The 20,244-nt window shown below is 52.8% G+C and overlaps 1 protein-coding gene across 5 annotated transcripts in view; it reads right to left on the reverse strand.

Moving 5' to 3' along the window:
* DENND2B (DENN domain containing 2B) overlaps positions 1–20,244 on the reverse strand; it is a 192,200-nt gene that overhangs the window by 4,296 nt on the left and 167,660 nt on the right. For all 5 annotated transcript variants that reach the window (XM_080688683.1, XM_080688685.1, XM_080688684.1 and 2 more), the window contains 12 exons: positions 19,046–19,197; positions 16,965–17,180; positions 15,939–16,035; positions 15,382–15,426; positions 14,239–14,423; positions 13,089–13,198; positions 12,806–12,875; positions 9,358–9,435; positions 8,622–8,762; positions 4,377–4,525; positions 462–639; positions 134–175 (listed from right to left, as the gene is read on the reverse strand). In XM_080688683.1, coding sequence (XP_080544809.1) covers positions 134–175; positions 462–639; positions 4,377–4,525; positions 8,622–8,762; positions 9,358–9,435; positions 12,806–12,875; positions 13,089–13,198; positions 14,239–14,423; positions 15,382–15,426; positions 15,939–16,035; positions 16,965–17,180; positions 19,046–19,197 — 1,463 coding nt within the window. The remainder of the gene's footprint in view (positions 1–133; positions 176–461; positions 640–4,376; positions 4,526–8,621; positions 8,763–9,357; positions 9,436–12,805; positions 12,876–13,088; positions 13,199–14,238; positions 14,424–15,381; positions 15,427–15,938; positions 16,036–16,964; positions 17,181–19,045; positions 19,198–20,244) is intronic.

Raw genomic sequence — 20,244 nt, forward strand, 5'->3', positions numbered from 1 at the left:
TATGGAACCCAGAGAACTTAACAAGCAGGTGGTGGAGGTTGAGCTGTGTGCAACAGTGCTGGCTGCTCTGGAGTCTGCATTGAACAAGCACCACAACTAAGGAAGGCCACGTTCCGCAGTGTCCCACCCTTACCTGTCGGATGAATCGGTCAGATCCCAGATTCACCATCAGTGCCTGAGGAAAAGAGGCATTAGTGACAGTGATTCAGGGTATGAATCCCTGCAATGCCCTCCCCAGGCCTCCAGACCCCTAGATCCCAGGGTGAGATAACAAGAATAACTCCATCCAGGGACAGCCCTCCCAGGGAGAAAGGATGAGCTGGGTAGAGAGGTCACAAAAGAGAGAATCCCAGTGCCTTCCTCCCTCCACTCCCCCTCTGCCCTTCTCTCCTGGGGGTTTCTGTTCCTTCTGTCCCTTCCTCCTTCCAACCTCCCCTCAGCTGGTTCCCCAGGTGGCCCACCTCCTCCACAGGCAGCTCCTTCAGTTTGGGAAGGGAGCTGGAGAGCAGGCCAACCAGGAAGGGGGTGGGACAGCAGACGATGTCAATCATGGAGGCCGGGAGGACAGGAATGAAGGTATGCTGCCAGGAGAAGGGGTAGAGCAAGGCCACCACCGCGTGGGAGCAGCTGGACAGGGTGCTGGTGGACAAAGAGAGACAAAGTGCCTGAACCCAGACCCAGCACCTTCGAGGATGGAGAGGTAGAGCCTGCTGGGGCTCCGAACATCCTTTTATGTTAAACCTCCCAGTGCAACAAAAATCGATGCTAATGGGGCTCGGGTCTGGGTCTGACCCTATAGGCCAGTGAAGCCCCCACATTCCCACCATCAGGGCCCCAAAGACATTGCTACTACCCTCTTTAGTGACTACCTAGAAACAGCCAGGAAGGGGTGCAGTGATGCTTGAACACACACAGGACTCACATATATCCTACTCTTCCCAAAGGGCCAGCCAAATGCACAGGCATGCCTGAATAGTGCAGGAGTATCAGCTCAGGCCGGGAGCACAAAGGTAAAGTGAGTAACAGCCAGTTACAATTCATAGCGTGCAAGAGCCGGAAGGCCATACAGAGGTCACCTCATCAATTCCACGTTTTACAGCTGGCACCACCGACACCCAGGCCAGGTCACTCATAAGTGGCAGACCCACAACACAACCAGACTTCCTGTCTCCCAGCCCAGCATGACTTCTGCTCTGCCCTCTAGCCATCCCTTCTTCTCTTTGATTGGAAAAAGTGGTCTGACAGGACCACTGACTGCGGTCAGGGGGCTGGCACCATTCTTGCCAACTTTCCTCTCAGGCTCCAAAAAATAGCCACAGGTCTTAGTGGGGTCATCCCTCTCTTGACCTAGAGGGGGCTCCAGGCCTCTATGCCCAGGCGTACTACAGGGCTGGCTGTCCAAGCAGAATTACCAGTGGGAGCCAGAGGAAAATCTCTAGGATGCTAGCCAGGAGGTACAAACGTGAGTGCACACTCCCCAGGTGCACTGAGGGCTGGTGAAGGGCACCAGCAAACAGGAGACACACCTGGCCTGGACTGTCCATCTGCCAGGAGACAGAGGACCGCAGTCAAGACCACTTTCAAGCTTGACTCTCCCACCCTGTCTTCCACATCTACGGTCCCACCTATTCGCCATAAAAGCTTGGTCTCTGCGTGATCAGCTCCATAGGGACTCTTGCCCTTTCACGACTAATGCCTCACCAGTCAGAGGACATGGTTCTCTGACACAGCAGAAACAGACCCCCACTTCTAGAACGATCTCTGGATGTTCATGAGTGTTTTGTCAGCCAGTGCTTTGCTTGACTGCCCTGCCACCCTATGGACACCTAAAATACTGCTGGGCCTTGAGGCAGAGACAGGTGCCCTGGCCCCGACAGCCCTTCCCCTGGGCATAGCAGCAACCCACAGTCCAAGGAGAGCCATCTGAAAAAAGATCTGGAAAAAGGTTGTCTCAGGGCCTCGGGACACACTGATCTCCACAGTCTCCTCCAAAGGGACTTGATGTGATCACCACAGAGCTCATGCACACATGCACACACCACATCTCACAGACGTGACATCAGAACCCAGCCAGAGGGACAAAGGACTTGTAACATCTAAAACATGAGCACGGAGCCTGAGCTGGCTGCACTGCCTGAGCCCTGACCACAGTCCGGGCCTATGCACCCTCACTGGGCTCCCTCCCCTGCCCCTCTCCCGTCAGAGGCAGACCCGGAGCAGGAGGACATCTTTTCTAAGACCCAAGACTGGCAGAACTCAAACGTCAGGCCAGGCCAAGAGCAGGGCCCTGGGCCACTTTCCTCCCAGAAGGGTCCTGGATGTGCTCAGCGGCCGCTGCAGCCACAGAAACAACAGCTGTGTTCATATCCCCACTGGAGCTGGGCTAACAGTGGGGTGGCAGAGAGATGCCCCCAGTGAGGGAAAGGAAGCTTCAGGAAAAGAAACCTCAGGGTCCAGGCTCTGTTAGGGGCACCAAGGTCTAGGCCAGACCAGAGCCTCACGGCTGGGCAGCGGGGGTCCTATCCCAGTGGCCTTCAGGACCCATTTCTCCTGCTCTCCTCACCACCCCTCATACATGCAGACAGAGATACCTCAGGAATCCTGGGCTTCTTGGGGGACAAACGGGACAGAGGATGTTTCTTTTCTGCCCCTCGTATCAGCACCTGGCATATGGTATGGCACATAGCAGGTAACTTAATAAATACCTGAATGAATGAGTTCTGCCACCTTGGAGAAACCACTGCTGCCTGTGACCGATTATTTGACAAAAAAAAAAAAAAGATAATGTGCTGCCAGTATCTCATCCTCTCCCTGCCTGGCCCACCTCCACACATACCCTTTGCTATGTTCTGTTTGTGTCCCCCCAAATTCACATGTTGAAATCCTAACCCCAAATATGATATTAGGAGGTGAGGCTTTGGAAGGCTTAGGTCATGAGAAAGAAGCCCTCATAAATGGTATTAGTGTTCTTAGAACAGAGATCTCTAGTCCCATCCACACTGGCTTCTTCTGGAACGCCTCGTGTCCAGTGACACTTCTGCCACCCTCCGATGGCCACAATCAGATCTTGGCATGCAGAACTCCTCTAAAATCATCAATGCCAATGCTTCGGACCAAGACTTGTGACCCATACAGCTCTTTCCTTACTCCTCCTAAGCCAGCCTCCCTGCTCATGGACACCTCCAGTCACACCCCCCGCCCAGCAGGGCTTGACAGGGGACCTCAGGCCATGCCTCCCACCCCAGCACCAGGCTGGGGGACCTCAGGCCGTGCTCCCTGCCTGGTGGGGCTTGACGGGGGACCTCAAGGTGCGCGTGCGCCCCCCCTCCCCCCACCCCGGCCCCAGTGCTGGGCCAGGAGACCTCAGGCTGCTCCCCTCGCCCCGGGCTGGGGGACCTCAGACCGCGCCCCCCACCCAACAGGGCTTGACGGGAAACCTGAGACTGCGCCCCCATCCTGGCGGGGCTTGACAGGGGATCTTAGGCCACGTCCCCCACCCGGCAGGGCTTGACGGGGGACCTCAAGGTGCGCCCCCGCCCCAGCCCAGGCTGGGGGACCTCAGGCCGCGCCCCTGCCCCGGGGCTGGGCAAGGGGACCTGAGGCTGCGACCCCTGCCTGGCAGGGCTTGACAAGGGTGGGACCGGCTGGGTCTGGATCTAGCCCAATGCCAGGGGGAGGGTGGGCAGGGACTTGACTCTGGGTCCCGTGGTGCGTCCCAGACTCTGACAGGAGGAAGATTTTCATATACATTTTACTAATTTTCTTTCATCTCTGACACTTCTATTTTAGAGAAAGGGCAAATAGCAATATTAAAATATTTCCTCTAATTAATCCCTTTTTAATGTGCACGAATTTTGTGCACCGGGTCACTAATCTATAATAAGCTATAATAATAAAAGTATAATATGCTAATTAACTGGATGTCCTTCTGGACAGCTGCAGTGGCGGGGCCGAGGCAGAGGCAGCCGCCATGGCAGTGGGGCCAAGGCAGCTGCCGTGGCAGTGGGGGCCGAGCCACTTGCACAAATTTTGGCCATCGGGCCTCTAGTTAGTAAATAATAATACAAGAATGAACTGTGTTTCATGTACTCACAACTGTAAACCTACTTTTTTCCACCCCATATTTGCATCTGCACAGTCTTGTCTGCTGCAAAGGAAGTGTCTCTCCTCTTCCTCAGGCCAGTCCTCAACAGGTTCTCATCTTGTGTGCTCCCAACCACCCTTTCTTCCTGGATTTGCTAACTTTTCCCTCTTTATTTGATCTCACCACACACACACACACACACACTCACACGGGCTGGGGTTCATAAATACATGCTGGTTGAATTAGTGATGTGCCTTCCCCCTCTTCTCCACCTTGCCCTATGGGGCCCTACCTGAGCTTATCGGCCACAAAAATGACCCGGCGCTCCAGCAGCAGTGAGGCAAAGATTCGGATCAGCTGGCGCACACTGAGGCAGGTGAAAAGGCACTCAAAGTCCACATGCTCCAGCCGGGAATCCATGGGTCGCCGCAGCTCTAACACCTGCAGGAGAGCGATGGGGAAAGTGGGTCGAGGTAGGCCAGCTGGGTGCCACTCCCAGGTCCTTCACAAAGTGATCGGATGCTGGTCTCCCTTCCCACCCTCTCTTTTCCAGGGTCTCTAATCTAGCCCACTGTGCAAAAAACCCAGTCTCTTCCTCCCCTCAGACACCCAACTGGTGAGCAAGAGGGCTAACTCCAGGAGTGTTGGGAGGCTCCAGAGGAAGGAGCTGAGGGGCAGCCCATCAGGCTCTTGGGAAAGGGAGGAGAGCTGACTACTCTCACAGATGAGGAGAATGAGGAAACAGCATAGCTTGATCTGTAGGGTCTTCCCCACCCTCTTGCCCATCTCCCCAAGCAAACATCTTGGCCCCCCATGCTGACCAGCCCCCACAGTTGCTGGCTGCTCCTCAGGCCATGGGAAGAGCAACATCTCCGCACCCCGGGACTCTATTCTCATCCACCTCTGGAAAGGCAATGCTAGTCCTTGTTGCCATGTTCCTTCCCTTTCCTACTAGAAGAGTCTCCTTCCAGAGGCTGTGTCTGTCCTGCCACACTGGCCTCTCTCTACCAGCCTATCTAATCTCTGTGCCAGGGACAAGAAAGCACGAGGAAAGGCCAGCTATTCTGTGACCTTGCCAGGAAGCCGGACTTTCTTTATCAGGGCTGGACCTAGCAATCTTTCCTCCCAAGGGGTTGCAAGGCCACTTCCAAGGTCAGTGCCATGGCGCAGAGAGCCACTTCCCTGGGTGCAGTTATGAGGGTGGAGGGGAGCATGGATCCTGGCAGTGTGAGCCAGGGAACTGGGAACTTCAGGCCACACTGCAGCACTGTCCTGGGGTGGCCTAGTCTTTCCCTTGGTGCCTCAGCAAATGTGTGCAGCACGGAGGTGCAGGCCTCCTAAGAACTGGGGCGCAAAACAAACTCCCTCTTCTAGCCCTATGGTTTCAGAACTCTCTTCAAGGGGCTTTCCCCCCACATCATCTCATCTGTGCCTCGGGGTCTAAGCAAGTGAAGTTCTAACTCCCAGCTCAGTCAGTATTCATCCCTCTGTACCCCGAGAAGCAGGAACATGGGCACAACGTGGGCACAAGTTGCCTTAACGACCTGTTTATGCTCGGTCTCCCAACACCCCCTACCTCCCAATCCCCATCCCCCACTAATGAACTCCCAGAAGATCTGGTACTGGGTACACACAAAATGCTCAGTGAGTGTGAGTGGAAGGAATCCCACATCACAATTATGCCAGAGACCTTTGCACCCGTCCTGTCTCTGCCAGGAGAAGACACAGTGAAGTGCCCCTACCCAGCCTCCTGAGAGCCTGCATGCGGTCCTTCCGTCCTTCCAAGAGGTTCGCAGTGCACAGCCCCCATCCCTACCACCCAAGGGCCGGGCGCCCTCCAGGGAGTGAGAATTCAACCAGGCAGCATCCTGACATGGGCCTCTTCTCATTCATCCCGCCCTCAGATCACAGTCCAGTGGGGCTGAAAGAGCCTAACCACAGCCTGTGAGACTGGTGCCGGGACAGAGAAAACATATGATGAACATGTGCAGAGGGGCTTCCGGCTCTGAGGAAAGGTGCCAACCTCATCTGGGCAGGGTGGGGGCAGGGCAGCAGCTCAGCCCAAGATGCTGAACGTGGAGAGAAGAAGGGAAGTGTTCTCTAGGCAAAAAGAAGAGGGTTCACGGACACTAAGCCATTCAAGTCAGTGATGGGAAATGAGGCTGCTGAGGGGGCGGGGCCACATCCTGAAGCTCTCCCAGGCCTGCTGCTGGGCTCTTGGGCAGAGTCAGCTGTCCCACCCCAGACCACGCATGAAGCCTAAGTCCCTCCCAATGAGGGTGGGCGAAAAGAGCCTAAGAGCAAGGTCTTAAATGGTTTTCGCCACTACCAGCAAACCCAGTATTTCTCTAAGCAGTCCCTCTCCTGTTCTTTGCAACGACTTATTTCTTCTTCCCTCTCTAGAACCCAGCACCCAGCTCTCCCTCTCAGAGGATGACCTTCTTTTCTATTTTGAGAAAACAGAAGCCATCAGATGAGAATCTAAACTCTACAAACCATGGCCCTCCCCTAGTATTACACAAAAATAAAAGCCAGCCCCTCCCTGGACCCCACCACCAGTGCCTTATGGGTGACAGCTGGATTATACCCTCCATCCTGCTTCTTTTTTGTTTTTGAAATGAAATAATTTAAGTAATGACTATACCATAAAGCCTGACTCTTTTTTGTGTGTGATACTTTTTTTTTTTTAATGTTTTTTATTGATTACAGAGAGAGGAAGGGAGAGGGAGAGAGAGATAGAAACATCATGATGAGAGAGAATCATTGATCGGCTGCCTCCTGTATGCCCCCTACTGGGGATTGAGCCTGCAACCTGGGCATGTGCCCTGATTGGGAATCAAACCATGATCTCCTGATTCATGGGTCAACACTAACCATTGAGCCCACCAGCCGGGCCCTCCTGCTTCTTGAACTTCCTCTGTGGGGCCATTCCACTAGCATCCAAACAACCATCCTCAACAAACTCTCCCCTGGCTCCACACTTCCTTTCAACCACTGTCCCTTTCCCTAGGTCTCTCCACAGCCAAGCCTCTTGAAAACATGTCTACACAGGCTGTTTCCACTTTCTCACCCCCTATCCATTCACTTCTCAACTCACACCTCAGGCTTCTGGCCCCCCAGTCCCCACTCTTCTGCAATCCATTCTTGTCAAGGCATCTTGCCATCCTCATCCTGACCTCTTGGCAGTTTCTGATCACTCCTTTCTTCTTGAGATGTCCTGCCTTCCCTTCCTTGGCTTCCAAACCCCACCCTCTCCTGGTATCCCTCCTATCTTCTCAATCTTCAGGGCTGCTACCCCTCCACTGTGGGACCTCTCAAAGTTGAGGTCCCTCAGGACTGAGGAGGGCCGAGGCTGGGCCCTCTTCTCTTCCCTATCTACACTGTGCTACCACACATCTTCTCTTGGGTGTCTCACAGCTATCTTAAATGTAACTTGCACAAAATCAGACTCTTCCTCCTCATAACCTGTTCCTCCGTCAGGGTCTCCATCAGCTACCCCATTGCTTAAGCCAGAAAGCTGGGAGTTTGCCTTAAAATCTCCCTAACCTTATTCCCTATTTCTAATCAAACACAAAATGCTCTTGATCCTAATTCTAAAATGCATCTCATCCATCTACTTTTCTTCATCTTTTCTAGCACACCTTAATTCAAGCTACTATCATCCCTTACCTACACTACAGCCACAGTAGCCTAGCTAGCATCCCTCTTGTCACCATTATCTACATAACAGCCAGGGTGAGATCTTAAAAACATAGCTCAGATCTTAAAAACATAGCTACAACCCTGCTTTAGATAAAATCCAAAATCCTTACCTTGGCTGAGCAGGCACCCTATGACTTGGCCTCTCCACCCCTGCTCACCACCCTGCCAACCATCTTGGCCTTTTCTCAATTCCTTGACAAGCACACACAATTCCCCAACTTTTGCCTTTGCATATGCTGTTCCCTCTACCTGGGATGACCTTCTCCCATCCATACCCTTCTCTTTCAGTCTCCCTCCTCCCACTTCATTTAGTTCTCTACTTACCTTGCAACCCAGATAAACTGCACCTTCTTCAGAGGAGGCCTTCCCTGGCCCCTAATCTAAAGCAGACCCCTCGTGACACACTCACACTCCTGTGCTTCAGTTGGCACTTAAGGATTATCTACTTACATGTAGAAATACTTATTTAATACTAGTCTCTCCACTAGACTATGAATTCCACAAGGACAGAGCTGTGCTCTCTTTAATTGTATAGTCTGGCATGACCCTAACTGTGAGAGAACACATAGTAACTATTGGGTGAGTGAAAAAGGGGGGCAGGTGGTGTTCAGTTTAGTCCAAACAGGTCAGGAAAGGCCCCTAGGAGTCGCAGAGTTGGGCAGAGAGAATGGTGGTCCTGTCATTCCCTCTGTCAGTTCCTACTGAGCAGGTGTACGAACATGGTGAGCAAGGACCGGCCATGCTCTGGGCCTTCCAGAGACCACACTCTTCGCTAGGCAGGCCTCACTCCAGCCCCAGTCCCTCGTCTGAGAGAAGAGGCAGCAGCAATCCCTACCTCGTTGCCAGCGCCTGGCAGGAATGTCTTCACTTTGATGGTCTTCCCTGGAGCAGGGAAGGGCGACTCCATGAGACTTCTCATGAAGGGGTAGACCAGCGCAGCGGAGATCCCACGCCGCCGTTCCACCTCATCTAGGACCTGTGCCCGCCACCAGCAGCCCAAAGAGGAAGGGTGTCAGGGCGCTGCCCTTCCCGACCTCCTGGGCAGAGAAGAGGGCAGCCTGGCATCTGACCAGCCTAGGCCAAACGCTGGGAGACAGGAGAACTGTCTTTCCAGAAGCTTCACATCTGACCCTTCTCATTTCTCTTGGCACCCCATGACTGCTCTGCCTCCTAACCACTCCTGGCCTCATACGCCAAGAGCTGACTGAGTAGCTGGGAAAAGGAAATACCACTTGAGAGTCAGGTCCCTGGGCACGTGGCTTCCCCAAGGTGGTCTCTGTCCCCAAGAAATCTGTCTCTGCCCATAGCCCAGGGAGGGCTGTGACAAGAGCAGACACTGCTGGTGCAGGAGCTGGGAGATGCCAGATGGCCAGAGGAGGAGCCAGGCTCGGGAATCAGGAGGAAGTCAGAGAGCTCGCTTGCACTTGCTCTTTTCTCGGATGCATTCTCTCTTTCTCTCACCCTCTCGCTCGCACACACAGGTGGTTTTCTCATCTAAGCTAACTGCAGATACTCCTCTGGGAGCTGTCAGCTGGGGGGAGGAAGGAGGAAGGAAGCCAGAGCCCTCTTACCTTGGAAAACAAGCCGAAGCAGCCAAGACGGCTGATGACACAGTATACCTCTGGCAACCGAGGCCCTTTCCCGCTTGGCTGGGCCGGGACAGGAGGAGAGAGACACAGACACAGAGAATGCATGATTACTACATCTGGCTCCTTTTCCCTGGGAACCGAGGGCTGAGGACTACTCTTCTAGTGGAAGAAGAAAGACTCCAAACATCTTCTTAACCTCTACTCAGCCAGGCTCTCGTGCGGAGGCTTCAGCCTCTGGTGGGCCTGCCAACCCAAGGTGCCAGCCTCCTGCAAAACTACATGGGCTCTGCCCTGCCCCCAAGAAAGACACTGACGGGGCTGGCAAAGGACAAAGCAGTTGGCAGAGGCTGTAGTATGATTTGTAGATTTACATCTCTAAGGCTGGGACCCCCAAGAGTGCAATGGTAATGAGAGGAACTTGTATATATTCTTAGTGGCAAGCCATGTAGTCTTCTGCTCCCCCAACAGGGGGCATTCTGCAAAACATTCCTTTTCTCGGATGCTCTTTTCTCCCTTGCTTGGCCCATCCCATTCTAGGAAGACTAATTAAAAATAGATATGGAAAGCAAACTACTATTTACTAAATGTCCTGGGCTGGGTACATTACTGAAGTAAACTCGTGAGATAAGTACTATTATCCCCATTTTATAGATGAGTAAACTGAGTTAAAAATATTAAGCCATTGCTCAAGATCATGTGTCAACAAGTTATGGAACCAGGAGTCTGTTTTGACCCTGATTTGCTGTTTTGCCTTTAAAGCAGTGGTTCTCAACCTTTCTAATGCCACAACCCTTTAATACAGTTCCTCATGTTGTGGTGACCCCCAACCATAAAATTATTTTCGTTGCTACTTCATAACTGTAATTTTGCTACTGTTATGAATTGTAATGTAAATATCTGTGTTTTCCGATGGTCTTAGGCTCTACAACAGCGGTTCTCAACCTGTGGGTCGCGACCCACAGGTTGAGAACCGCTGTTGTAGAGCCTAAGACCATCGGAAAACACAGATATTTACATTGAGAACCGCTGCTGTAGAGCCTAACACCATCGGAAAACACAGATATTTACATTACGATTCATAACAGTAGCAAAGTAGAGTCTAAGACCATCGGAAAACACAGATATTTACATTACGATTCATAACAGTAGCAAAATTACAGTTATGAAGTAGCAACGAAAATAATTTTATGGTTGGGGGTCACCACAACATGAGGAACTGTATTAAAGGGTCATGGCATTAGGAAGGTTGAGAACCACTGCTCTAAAGCATGCTGCTTTCTTACAGGAAGGAAGAGAAAGGGATACAAAGGCATGGGATAGAGGTATGCTACAGAGTAGAGGAGAACAAAGAAAAAAGTGATTTAAAAGGTGGGCAGTGGAGGAGTTATGCACTGAGAGCTCCCCATGCCAGGAGCCCCCAAATGCAGGCTGCAGTGAGCCCACAGGAGTCTATTGCTCCAGCCATGGGCTGATAGGGCTCTGTGGCCACCTCTGGCTCAGAGGCCGGGAGTGCCTGGCAAGGCCTGGTAGGGAGGGAGGAGAGCAGCAGGTGCTGGCCCCTCATGCAGGCTGCTAAGCAAATGCAGATGGGGCTATTTCAGTCTCCAAACCTGCTGGCCACACGTCACAGATCTAAAGAGAAGGCAGAATCTGTTTTTGTCCATATTAGGCCTGAAACTCACTCCTCAATCTTTCCCTCTCCCCCGCCTCCCCTAAAGCCCCAAGTGATTAAATCAAGTATGTGGGATTTGGGTTAGAATCATTGTGTCCAATCTGCAGGAATGCCGAGCTAGTGCCAGCCCCCTTGGCAGGGACCCAGCCCAGGCCCTCTCTGAGCAGGCCAGGACAAACATGCTCTTCCCTGGGGGCAGCAGGCCCACTGCAAAGGAGCAGCTCTGATCCGGCTCTGCTCCTGCAAAGGGAGCCCTCGGAATGCTTTCCTCCAGGCCCAGGGAACATGGGGCGTGCTGGCCACTGCCTGGCTCCCCACCTGCATCTGTACTGCTCCACACTCCCTTAGTCCCACACGCTGGGCATTCCACATCCATATAACATTTCTCCCCAGACTACCCTTTGGGGTGATCCAAGAGCACCAGACTTGGTGTTAAAGGATTTGAGAATAAATCTGGCTCTGTCCCTCACTGGCTGTGTGACCCTGGAATATCATTACACTCTGAGTCTCAGTTTCTTAATCTATAGAATGGACATAACAGTACCTTATGAATTATTATGAGAATTAAGGAAAATGACATACTTAAAGTATCTAGCCTGGAACATAATAAGTTCTAAATAATAGTTTATTCCCTTTGCCTTCCCTTCTACATTGAAAGTCCTACCCCCTCTGTTCCACTATCAAAAGTTCCTTGAGGGCAGGATCCATGTCTAACTCACCTTCATGTGCCTTTAGAATGTTTCCTGATCCTCAACAAGTGTAGGATACGTGTTTATGAATGAGTGGCCCCAAATACTTCATTTGGGGTCCCTGCTGTATATTAATTACCCTTGCCGAGGATCGCCCTCATCTGCCCCAGACTGGCATCTAGTAAGGCCTTCTCCCACTAAAGCCTGGGAACCCTGAAACATAGCTGACAACCCTAGCCAACAACACTCCTAGTGAGTTCCAGAAGACAGTGCAACAGGACTCTTACCGTTACCTCTATCTATTTCCCAGGACTAATGGGAAAGGAGTTAGGGAAGGGCTTCTCTCTCCACAACATGGCTTATATTTTCAAAACTCTCCCCTCTGAGTTCAAGGCATCTCTCTCAGAATCCCATCGGAAAGGTTAACTCTCCCAGAATCCCATAGGAAAGGCATCTCTCCCACAAACCCAGAGAAGGCACTGCTCTGTTCCTGCTCAGCCTCCAGCTCTACGAACCATGGACAGGATGCCTCCCACATCAGGCTGGCTAGAAATGGGGGTGAAGAAGATTTTCCTCCACCCCAATCTGTTGCACACACACATACTGCTGGGGTGACATAGTCCTGCAATCTGGAATTAGCAATCAGAGCTCAGAAGCCAGAGACAAATGAATGAAAAGACAAAGTATAGGCAAGCTAAAAACATATGACAGCCCAGAAGAAGGCGACCCATTCTCTCCCCCATATTACACATAATCAAAGGGCCCAGTCAGAGCGGCCCCTTTGAGTCCTGCCAACCCAGGAGTGCCTCATCTATAAGAATGTGTGTGTGTGTGTGTGTGTGTGTGTACACGTATGTGTATATATGTGGTGTGTATAGGTGAGTGTGAGTGTATGTGAGTGTGTGTGTATGTGTATGTATGAGTATGTGAGTGTGTATGTGTTAGGGTGGCCTCAGAGAGCACACAAGAGAGCAGAACATAGCATATCATACAAGCTAAAGTCGCAGAAGGGCACACAAACATACAAATGCCGTGGCCCAGCCCCTGAGGACTGAACAGCCCTACTCACCAGTAAACGCCTGCAGTAGCCAAAGCGTCTGCTGCCATCCTCCCCAGTCAGCATGAAAGAAAAAGTCTCACTGGAACAGGGAGAGGTCTGGCATCAGGGAAGCATCAGAGGACCCGGGGACAGCCCCCAAGAAGGGGACTGCCATCCCAGGGAGGGGGTGAAGGGCCGGGTTGCTGTGAAGAGGAGGTTGGGACTAGGGTAGGCCCCATTTAGTTGCCCACTGTCATGGGGGTAAAGAGGCTCTGCCCTCATCCTCCCGCCAGCCAGGTCAGGCAGGCCTCACCTGGTATACTCGGACACAGGCATCCAGTCCTTGGCATCAGGGAAGCAAAACTGGGGAATGGCCTTGAGCCTCTCCTCTGCCTCGCGCATCTGCTTGGTGGGTCGGTCCAGCTGCAGGCAAGAGGAATATGGGGAGAGATGGACAAGGGAAGGCATGGAACCTGGGGGTGGGGGGTAGGGGTTGCTAAGAAGCATCTCCTCCCCTGAGAGCCCTAGATGGCATCCTATCAACTGGCATGCTTCTCAGCAAAACCTGTCCCCACTCCCAATTCTCACAGAGGGGTCTGGATGTGGGATGAGCCATCATTTATTCATTCTATGGACATCAAATGAGCACTTTGCATGTGGCACTGGCACTGTGCCATGCGCTGGGACTACCAATGTAAACCAAGTGGACAAGGTCCCTGTCCCTGCACACTGGTCAGGGGAGTGAGATCATCAACAACAAAATTTCAGCGGGGGCCCCAAGGAAATAAACAGGGTGATAGGACAGAGAGAACTGGGCAGGGGAGGGGCTTCTTTAGGGTATCTGGAAAGATCTCCTGGGGGAAGTACTATCTGAACAGCGAATGAAGAATGAGAAAGAGCTAGCAGCCATGGGAAGAGCTGGGAAAAGACATTCCAGACAGATGCTCCGGCAGAGAGAAAGGCTTGAGTGTTAAATGAAGGGAATGGAGGCCAGGATGTGGTGCCGAGCAGGGAAGGAGTAGAAAGAGATAAGGTAGATGGGGGAATGGGTATAGAGTTTCCTTTTGGGGTGATGAAAATGTTCTAAAACTAATTGCACATCTCTGTGAATATACTGAAAGTCATTGAATTGTACACTGTAAAGTAGGTGAATTATACCGTATGTGAATTATATCTCAATTAAGTGGCGGGGGGGAGGGGGAAGCCAGAGGCCCTTCGTCAGGACCCTTGTTAGTCCTTGTAAGCAATGTGACTTTAGTCTAAGCACCCTGCTCTCCCCACCCTCGCCTTCTGCATAAACACCCACAGCCCTTGGAACCTTGTCTTCCCTCCTGGCGATAAGCAGCTGCGCGCAGGGCAGCCAGGTGAGTCGAAATGGCAGGATGGGGCCTCTCTTCTTCCCCAGATGGGCCAGGCAGACAGAAGGTGGTAGAGAAGGGGTGCAGGGGTGGGGATGGCCTCACCTTGGGAAACTGGTAGGAGACTTCAGGGAGGTAGGTGTTGCGGGATGGCTTCTTCTTGAGTGATACCACCACAAAGTACTCAAAGAGCTCCCGCTCCTGCCACTCGAGCAGCTCCAGCTCCAGCGTCCGGTAGCTGGGCGCACGCTTCAGCATCGACTGGATGTGGACCAGGCGCTGTGTGTGGGCTGGGGGCAGGTCACAGGTCAGGAAGCAGACCCCACATTAGCCCTCTTCCATACCAGACTCAGGGCTCAGTCTCTATGGATCTCCTCTAAGCACATGAGCCTAGTCTGACACCCTTGCCCAGCTAGGTCTGGGGGAGAAGAGGTAGGAGCAAGGTGTCGCCCTGACACAGGGAGCTACTGGTCTGGGCCTCCTGGAGCCTCTGGAGGCTGTGCTGGGCCAATAGGCATGGGTCACTGGCGCCCACCCACCCCTGTGCCAACAGGACTAGGAGATATGAACATCCACAAAGGCTTCATCCTTAGGCCTCAATCAGTCCTTGAACTTGAACCCTTGGTCCCCGTCCTCAGGCCCAAAGTCCACTTGCCCACTTGCCAGGGCCAGTGGAGGTGGGAAGGAGGGGACTAGCTCCCTCCTACTTCCATCCTCTAGGCCGGGTTTCCCAGTAGAGAAAGGACAGAGATTTGTCCAGGGCCCCTGGAATGTGAAGGTCCCAGAGCCTTTCCGGGAGGCGGCAGTCCTCCACTCCAGGGGAAGGGAGATGAGTGGCCTCAGGCCTCCGGAGGACCAGCTTCCTCAGACTGAGGCACATTCCTTAGAACCAGAAGAGGTGCTTGCAATCTTCTGAACCCATCTATGTCCGCCCGGATTCACATTTACCAGGCAAACCCAGAGCCCAATCCCTACAGACAGCGGCTTGGGAAAGTGTGGGCCAGGACACCAGCCTGAAATTTGGCAATGGAGACGTCTAAAGTTAACCTTGCAGGACTGAGCTCACCTGACTGTAGAAACGGACACTCCCATAGCTCCTTGCTCTGCTGGCCCGGTTTCCTGCCTGCCTGCTATCTCTCCAAACCAGGCCAATTGGGACATGGGCACTAAACCGAGGAGGGAGGGAAGGCTTATTCCCCAGAGCCAGGGCTGAGAATGGCTGCCATGCTCGTGGGAGCCACACCTCACCTTTGAACCTGTCGTCAGAGTCGCTCTCGCTCTCACTGTTCTCATCTGGAAAGAAACAGCAGGAATGCATGCTTGCTGAGCCCCTGCCCCGCAACAAGTGTTTCTGGTGCACCCCCTACCCCCAAATCTTCTCACGAGGGATGAATCTGTACCTGGTCCCATGACCAGGCACTGAGTGGCCTGAGACCAGGGTCCTTCAGAGCTCAAACTGTAGGTGCTTATCTATATACAAACCCTTACCATCCAGTCCTGATCTGGAGAAGCTGAGGACCCAAGTAAGTCTGGACTTTCCTTCTGCCTGAAGTAGATCCCCACAGCCACCTCCCTACTCAGGGCCTCACAGCCCAAAGCCTGAACCATCCCGTTCACAGCTTTCTTCCCTCTTTGGCCCTCCCCTCTTATGTGACCACTTCTTGGCCAGGCTCTACCCTCCTAGAAGGCAGTAGGATCACCAGATGGGCCCATAGAAGGGTAAGCTGAGGCTAGTCAATGCCTCTCCCTATTTCTAATGCCCAAGGGCCCCAGACATCTGAACCAGTTCGAGTATCAAGGCCTACCTCTCAGTGATGCTGTCTCAATGCTGGACATAGACAGCTTTTTTAACCTCTTCTTTCCTCTCTTGGCATTGTAGATGGAGTTAATTCTTTGGACAAGCTGGGTGAGAAAAGCAGGGAGGGTGAGGTAACCTAATACTAGCTGCCCCTACCACCAAGAAGGCTGCTTAGTAGGCCACCCGTTGCCTTATTGGTGCAAGCTTGCTGCCCTCCCTGCCCCAGGCACAATGCTGGTCTCCCTGCTACCCTGACACCAAGTGCAGACTGTCAGGTAGCTCTCCATCTACACGCCCCCAAAGTGGATTCCTGTCCCAAGACAAGGACATTAAACTTAGCTCCCCAGAGGAAGGAACTGGGATCAAACTGGACAGGATGGGAACTCCTGGGTCCCAAGAGTCCCTGAACCAACGGAGACAAAGAGCTCCTCAGATGCAATAACAGGAACAGGGATTCCAGCCTTTCCCCTCTGGGCCAGAACCTGGAGCCTGACAGGAAGGAGCTAAATTCCCAATATACCCAAGCATTGTTTGCAGGCTAAAAATACCAGTTAGCTAAATCCTGCTGCTTTGGGCTGAGGGTTTGGGCCTGGCTGCCTATAAATGACTGCTGCAAACTCTTAGTTCTGAGAGTTATAGAAAGGGAGTCAATGTTTGAGCCTGAAGTCCTTCAAAGCCTGAAAATATTTGTGCATAGAGACCTCAAAATGCACACCCCAAATTGCAGTAATGGGGAGTCTCCTAAGGACTGGTTTCCATCCATCCAGAGCCATGGAGTACTTTTAGGGGCAGAGGTCGGCCTGTCCTTCCCCTAACATCTGCCTACCATTAATCACTTACTGCATCTTTATTGATAAGAAAGGGGAATTAACCAGATGAAAAAGAAAGGCCAGTGCATCGATCCAGAATATACTCAAGGAGAACTGAGGGAGCAATCCCAGATTAGGGGAAGGAAGGAAGGAAGGAAGGAAGGAAGGAAGGAAGGAAGGAAGGAAGGAGCCACCTGCCTGCCCAGCCCCACTGGGGAGGCTACCTTGGGAATGCGGCGGGCCCGGCGGCTGGACAGCAGCTCACTCGTGGTGCTGAGGCTGTCCTCATTGAGGCTGGAGGGTGAGGATGGCAGGCTCAGCTGAGCCAGCAGCAGCATGTCATCATGGCTGTGTCTCTTGGGTAATCGTGGCAGCCGGTGGCTCTTCCTTTCCGACCAGTTTCCACTGCGCAAGGTCTGGCTGCCGGGTTTCAGGGAGAGCTGGCAAGGGGGAGACATAGTGGGGGAGGGGCTCACCACAGAAGCCTTGGCCAGCACCGACCTGCTGGGGCCTGGACTTAGCAGCCACAGGATGGCATCACCGGCTCCCAGAATCCCACCCTGAAATTTCCACCCTCTGGGGTTTCCTCTTTCAAGACCTTAGCTGCTAATCAGGGCTAGATTAGATACTTGCTTCCACAAAGGAAGCTTAAGGACTTCTGCCAGAATAAAGAAAGCAGAGGCTAAGAAAACGGGGCTGTCATCTGAGTGGAAAAAGGCCAACCGGGAACTCTGGGGGCTCCCCTGAGCTCTGGGACAAGGCTTAGACGTAGACTGCTCTCTACTGAGCCAGGCCGCTGCAGCCAATCCAGTCCTAAAAGGCTTCTCCAGTAGAGGCCACAATCTACACGCCAGCCTGGCCCTGCTCACGTATTCTAGGGGCAGCACAGTGCTCTGACCACCAAAGCCCAGCAAGGCCGGCCTCATGGCCAGGTGGTCCCCTCACAGCCCTCATCTACTTTCTGCCTCCCTCCATCTAGACTGCACCCTGCAGTCCAGGCCGCCTTCCTCTCCGCGATCCTGCTCACTGCCAGGCAGCACCCCCTGCAAACTCGGCATGCCTCCCACCTGCTGTGTGGGTCTGGCACTGCCACTCATCACCTTTCACCACATCCTGCTTCCTCCCTGCCCCTCAATTCCTCTTTCCTTCCCGCCTAATCAGTCAGGCAATACACATTCAATAGAAGCACATAAGGAAGGTAAATCTTTTATAAAAATAGTCACATTATTCCAGTCAGAAGAAATCATTTTTATATTCTCTAGCCAATGTTAAAAATATTCAGGTCCCTCCGGCCCTGGCCACTGTTTCTCAGTGGTAAGAGAGTCAGCCAAAGCACTTAAGGGTCATGGGGTCGAGTCTTGGTCAAGGGCATGTACCTGCATTGTAGGTTCCATACCCAGCCCTGGTCAGAGTGCATGCAGGAGTCAACCAATGGGTGTGTCTCTCTCATATCAATGTTTCTCTCTCTCTCTCTCTCTCTCTCTCTCTCTCTCTCTCTCTCTCTTCCCCTCTTTCCCTCCCTTCTACTTTCTCTAAAAAAAAAAAAAAAAATCAATGGAAAAAATATCCTCAGGTAAGGATTAACAACAAATATATATATATATATATATATATATATATATATATATATATATATACACATACATATACAGGTCCCCCCATTTGCATGGAGAATTACAGATGCCAGGGCAGGTCCAAAGCACCTTAATTCTCCTGCCTCCTGTCCACCACCCTGGACAAAGCCAGAAGGAGCTGAAGTCTGAGGGCCTCCTTTGACCCTTCACCTTTCTCATTCTGCCTTCTTTCAGTCCATTCCTGGGAGATTCATTCTTCTTCCCTCCAACAGGAGTGGCTCCAGGTCTCGTGGACACCTGGCTAGCTCTCAAAACTGGTTCTTGGACCTGTGCCTGGCCCCCCAAGTGCCAGTATGAGGTCGTTTCTGCCAGCGCTGCAGAATGCCAAGGCTCCAACCAGGGCCCTGCTTTCCTGCTTCCCACAGAAGGAAGCAGGAAAATGATAAGACAGCAGACCACAGGGACTCCTGCCTTAGTTGGGCAGCTCAGAGCTCTAGTGGGGAAAGGAAGGCAGCCGGACAGGATGCCCTGAAGAGCATGTCTCGATTGTCCCCAAGGGCTTCAACATGCCACAGTCCCTGAGTGCAGAGCTCTCTCCTGACTGAGGTCACATCCTTTGCCAAGCACTGGGGAGGGGAAAAGCCGAATGGAAACAGGCCCAGCCTGGGTAGGACAGGCCCCCCACGGTGGCCCGCGTGCTGACCTGCAGGCGCAAGTCCAGCTGCCGTTACCTGAGTGGGCGGGTTGCTGTACTTCCTGTCCTGAGGACTCCACATCCTGTGCAGGGAGTCCAAGGAATTCTCTGACAGTTGCTGGGATTTTCGTCCTGCTCTGCGGCTCTTTAAGTCCACATCCTCATATGGATTCTCCTTGGGCAGATCTCCTGCAGAGGAGGAAAGGTTAGAGAAGGGAAGAAGGGAAGAAGGAAGCACGCACGCTCTCTCTCACACAAATAAACAAGCAGAATTCCTGTGAACCAAAGAGAATGGCTTCTGCCTGGCCCTTCGGCTCATGAGTCATGCAGCGCCCCGTCTGCAGTGGGAGGCTACAAACAGATCCTGGCTCCCAGTCCAGAAGCTGAACCCCCCACCCCCAGTTCAGCTCAGCCTTGTCTGGCCTCTGTTTTATAAATTCAGAGATTGCACAAGACTGGCTCAGCCACCCCTGCCTGTGCCCAGCCAGCCGACAGCGCCAACACCAGGCGTCTCTCCTTGGCTCCTGTCCCTCTGCTGTGCAAGCCCCAGAGATGCACAATTCAAGGTAGGAGAGGCTTAGAGAGGTCACGAGGCTGTCCTTTTACTGACTGCTCCCCGAGGACCCACTGTGGAGGGATGGGCTTCGAGGAACTCTGAAGCACTCTAGGGTGCAGGGCTTTCCCAGGCCTTGCTCTCACCCACTACACTGCTCAGCAACTCCTTTAGGGCTGTTCTTCTGTCTGGTCCACTGAGGGAACCCTAGCACCACACAGAGATTAGCAAGCAGTGACGTGCAGTGATTATTTATTCAATGAACTGTTCTTACACTGTGCCACTCCATTTCCTGTACTGCTGAGCTCGGCAGAAAAGAGAAGGCCCTCGTTCCCCTATGGGAATAAAGTCTCCTGCATGACACAGGAGAGGCGGGAAAAGCTTGAAAGGAGCCTAGGCCGAAGGGGTGGGGTTGGGGGTTCTCCAATAGCTGGCAGCAGGCACTGTAGGGGCAGGACCAGGGAATCTCAGAGTCCAAAGCACAGCCTCTGCCTTGAAGAGCAACCCCCTCCCAGAAGCAATACCCTCCTGCCCCTTTTCCTCTGACACATGCCTGGGCTTTTCTAAAATGCAATACTATAACCCAGGTCAGTCCTGCCAGAATCACGGTCCACGGGGACTGTGAGTGACCACAGCCCTCTGCTCCTCTCCATATCAACACCAACATGTGGGACCAGGGTCCT

The sequence above is a fragment of the Plecotus auritus genome (assembly GCF_963455305.1).
Source record: "Plecotus auritus genome assembly, chromosome: 9".
NCBI lineage: Eukaryota > Metazoa > Chordata > Mammalia > Chiroptera > Vespertilionidae > Plecotus > Plecotus auritus.